The sequence below is a fragment of the Otolemur garnettii genome, unplaced genomic scaffold (assembly GCF_000181295.1).
Source record: "Otolemur garnettii isolate 467f Iridium unplaced genomic scaffold, OtoGar3 scaffold00011, whole genome shotgun sequence".
Taxonomy (NCBI): domain Eukaryota; kingdom Metazoa; phylum Chordata; class Mammalia; order Primates; family Galagidae; genus Otolemur; species Otolemur garnettii.
Genome location: NW_003852406.1, coordinates 5,002,820 through 5,006,239, shown reverse-complemented (window position 1 = coordinate 5,006,239; position 3,420 = coordinate 5,002,820). Strand labels below are relative to the sequence as shown.

At 45.3% G+C, this 3,420-nt stretch overlaps 1 protein-coding gene across 1 annotated transcript in view; it reads left to right on the top strand.

Moving 5' to 3' along the window:
- MYO5C (myosin VC) overlaps positions 1–3,420 on the top strand; it is a 106,069-nt gene that overhangs the window by 72,932 nt on the left and 29,717 nt on the right. The window contains exons 26-28 of the mRNA XM_003784366.1: positions 2,100–2,193; positions 2,485–2,548; positions 2,631–2,711. Of these exons, the coding sequence (XP_003784414.1) occupies positions 2,100–2,193; positions 2,485–2,548; positions 2,631–2,711 (239 nt within the window). The remainder of the gene's footprint in view (positions 1–2,099; positions 2,194–2,484; positions 2,549–2,630; positions 2,712–3,420) is intronic.

Genomic DNA, 3,420 nt, shown 5'->3' with positions numbered 1-3,420 from the left:
GTAGCTGGGACCACAGGCGCCTGCCACAATGCCTGGCTATTTTTTGGTTGCAGCCATCATTGTTGTTTGGCGGGCCCGGGCTGGATTCGAACTTGCCACCTTAGGTGTATGTGGCTGGCGCCCTAGCCGCTTAAGCCACAGGCGCTGAGCCGCATAGTAGAATTTTTAAAAATTGCTTCATCATACACAAAATACTAGTTGTTATTTATCACAAAAATACATAAATATTCCTGAGAAATTTAAGAAAAAATTATTGAGAAAAATCAGATCATATCAACCAATTAATAAATAAAGCAGTGATCCATGCTTGGACAGTCAAGGCTTAAGTGAATTGTTTCCCTGTCTACCAGAGAACTCAACCCTGTATGTGCCTGTGTTCATAAATGTAACACATTTCATTGTAAAATTCAAAAGCTTTTACGTTTACACTAAATATGTAAAACACATATTGGTAGCATGTTTTTTTTAATACAATGCAGCTGTTCTCTGTAATTGTCATGAAATAGCCATGGTGGTTTAGAAGAGCTTTTGGAACCCTGTCTGGGTAGCCTCTGAATTCCACAGCCGGCCCATCCTCTTTCTCTGGGCCCTGGTCTTCTGATGTTCAAAAGTAGATCAGATCACATGATCCAGAAGTGTTACTTTCAGCCACACATTCCTGTGACTGCTTCTTTCTTAGCTACAGGTAAGACTGATGTCAATCTGTGGGAGTCACATCATCTGGCTACAGTCTGCACCTTAAATTCAGGACATAGTGAGGCTGCGCTTAGAGAAAGGCGCCAGTAGGTGTCGCTCACGTCCTCTTTGGCCCCTAAGGCTCCATCAAACTCTCCCTTGTGTTGCATTAAGATTAGTCTGGTTTATACAGAAACTAACTCATCGTTATCAGATTACTCGTATGTGTTATAATTGGTTTAAAAGAAGCATAAGTACATACAAGTCTGACTTGGAACACCTTTGAATGAAACATTACAGCGATGAGCAGGGCTTCAGCACTGAATAGTGATAGGTCCCCCCTAAACCTGGCATGTGACTGTGAACATGACATTTAACCTTCAGTTAAATGCCACTTCAGTTTTCTTTTTTAGAGACAGAATCTCACTTTATTGCCCTTGGTAGGGTGCCATGGTGTCACAGCTCACAGCAACCTCCAACTCCTGGGCTCCCAAGTAGCTGGGACTACAGGTACCCGCCACAATGCCTGGCTATTTTTTTGTTGCAGTTTGGCCGGGGCTGGGTTCAAACCTGCCAAACCCGCCAGGCTCGGTATGTGGGGCTGGCGCCCACCTCTTCAGTTGTGTAATGTGTAAACAGTCACTCAGCTCACTTTGTAGGTCTGTTAGGAGGATTAAGTCACCTATATAAAGTGCTGGGTAAATGTCAGTTTGCCCCCTCCTTCTTACCCTCTGTGGAGACAGGAACTGTAAGTCCTTAAATACTCGAGGTAACGAAGAAGATATCAGGGAAGGGCTTTTCACTTCTACTGTCCCTTTATACCCCCCTTAGCTGCAAATGCACAAACCTAGGATGTTGCTTAGGCAGCGTGAGCAGACTGAATAAAGGCAGAATACGGCCTCTTCCCCACACCCTGAGCTGCCACCTCCCTCCGCCCCTGTGGCCAGCTAACACCCAGACCTCCTGAACGTGCCTGTCTTTGCCCTGCCTCACACCTAAGCCCAGCTGAAGCCAAAATCCACCATTTGAAAGGTGACGACTTTCTCCATATCCTTGGGCCCAAGATGTTATAATCCACTGAAAGAGAATCTCAGCCCCTGTGGTTTTACCTCTCTCTGTTTCCCTCCGTCCCACCCCACTCCCAGGTTGTAGTGAGTATTTGTTTTTGTCCTTTGTATGATAAGGAAGCTAACTCTACAGATACAGCCAAGTGGGTCTGGGAGTAAGTAACAGCGTTGTCAGCAGTTAAACGTGCTACAAGGCCGATCTGGGCAGGCAGTGATGGTTTCACCGGGTTTTAACTAAGAGACTGCAGTGAAGGTGCACAGGTGCCCTGAACCTGGACAGGGTCCCTCGTCTGCTGTAAAGAGTAATTGCTGTTTGCTGTTTTTTCTTCTCCTGATGTGCTCATTGCTGTGATTCAGACAATCTCAGAGTTTGAAAAGGAGATAGAGCTACTTCAGGAACAGAAGATAGACGTGGAAAAACATGTGCAGTCACAAAAACGGGAAATGAGAGGTAAGAAAAACGAGTCACTGAGGGTGCAGGCTGAACTTCTCATAGATGAGTCACTGCTAAGGAAACATGTCCTTCGGTGTGAGTTTGTGGCTACGTGGTAGACGGGTTCGCTAGTAGGTTAGACAGCTCATTGGTCAAATGGCTAGAAATTTGCTTAGCTGACTGGTTGGACGGCTGGTTAAGTTTCTTAGCTGAAGACTCTCTGAAGCTAGAAAACTTTCCTAGAAAGGGGATGGAAGAAGAGACGTCGTGCACAGGTGTAACGGATACAGCACTGCTTTTTCCTTTCAGAAAAGATGTCCGAGATCACCAGACAACTTCTGGAAAGCTATGATATTGAAGATGTCAGAAGCAGGTAACCATGTTTGCATTAGCAAAGCTTTAAAAACGTGTAAAACATGCAAGAGGTAATAGATTTCCTCCTCCTTGTTTTGTAGGCTCTCTGTGGAAGATTTGGAGCATCTCAATGAGGACGGAGAACTCTGGTTTGCTTATGAAGGACTAAAGAAAGCGACACGGTTAGAAATCCTCCCCGGGGCCCTCTTTTACTCTTCAGCGATAATAGACTATTACAAAGTTAAAAGTTTGTCTTACACAGAGTCGCCACACAAAGCAAATGCCTTCCCGTAGAATGATCAACTAACCATTAGAAATAGTTCTCTGAGAATTAAGCAATTAGCAATGAAGAGCAATCTTTTGGCATAAGCTGCTTGGCTACAAAACCCATAGCCTGTGTAGTAAAAACTGATCGTATCCAGTAAGTTATGCAGTGTTGCTGTAGATATTTAAGGAGTTTGCTGCATTTCTTTAAGTTCATAACTTTTTTTTTTATTCTATTTTTTTGCACTTTTTGGCTGGTGCTGGGTTTGAACCCGCCACCTCCGGTATATGGGGCCAGCACCCTACTCCTTTGAGCCACAGGTGCCACCCAAAGTTAGTAATTTTTTTACAGCAGTGTTAGGTTCACAGCAAAATTGAGCAGAAAATACAGAGAGTTCCCCCAAAACCCCAGTCACCAGGCACACACAGCCTCTCCCACCACCATCTTGCAGTAGGGTGGCATGTTCATTACAACATGTTGATACAGCATTAACATCCAAAGCCCAGGGTTTAGGGCGGTGCCTGTGGCTCAGCGGGCAAGGCGCCAGCCCTATATACCAAGGGTGGCAGGTTCAAACTCAGCCCCGGCTGAACTGCAACAGAAAAATAGCCGGGCGTTGTGGCGGG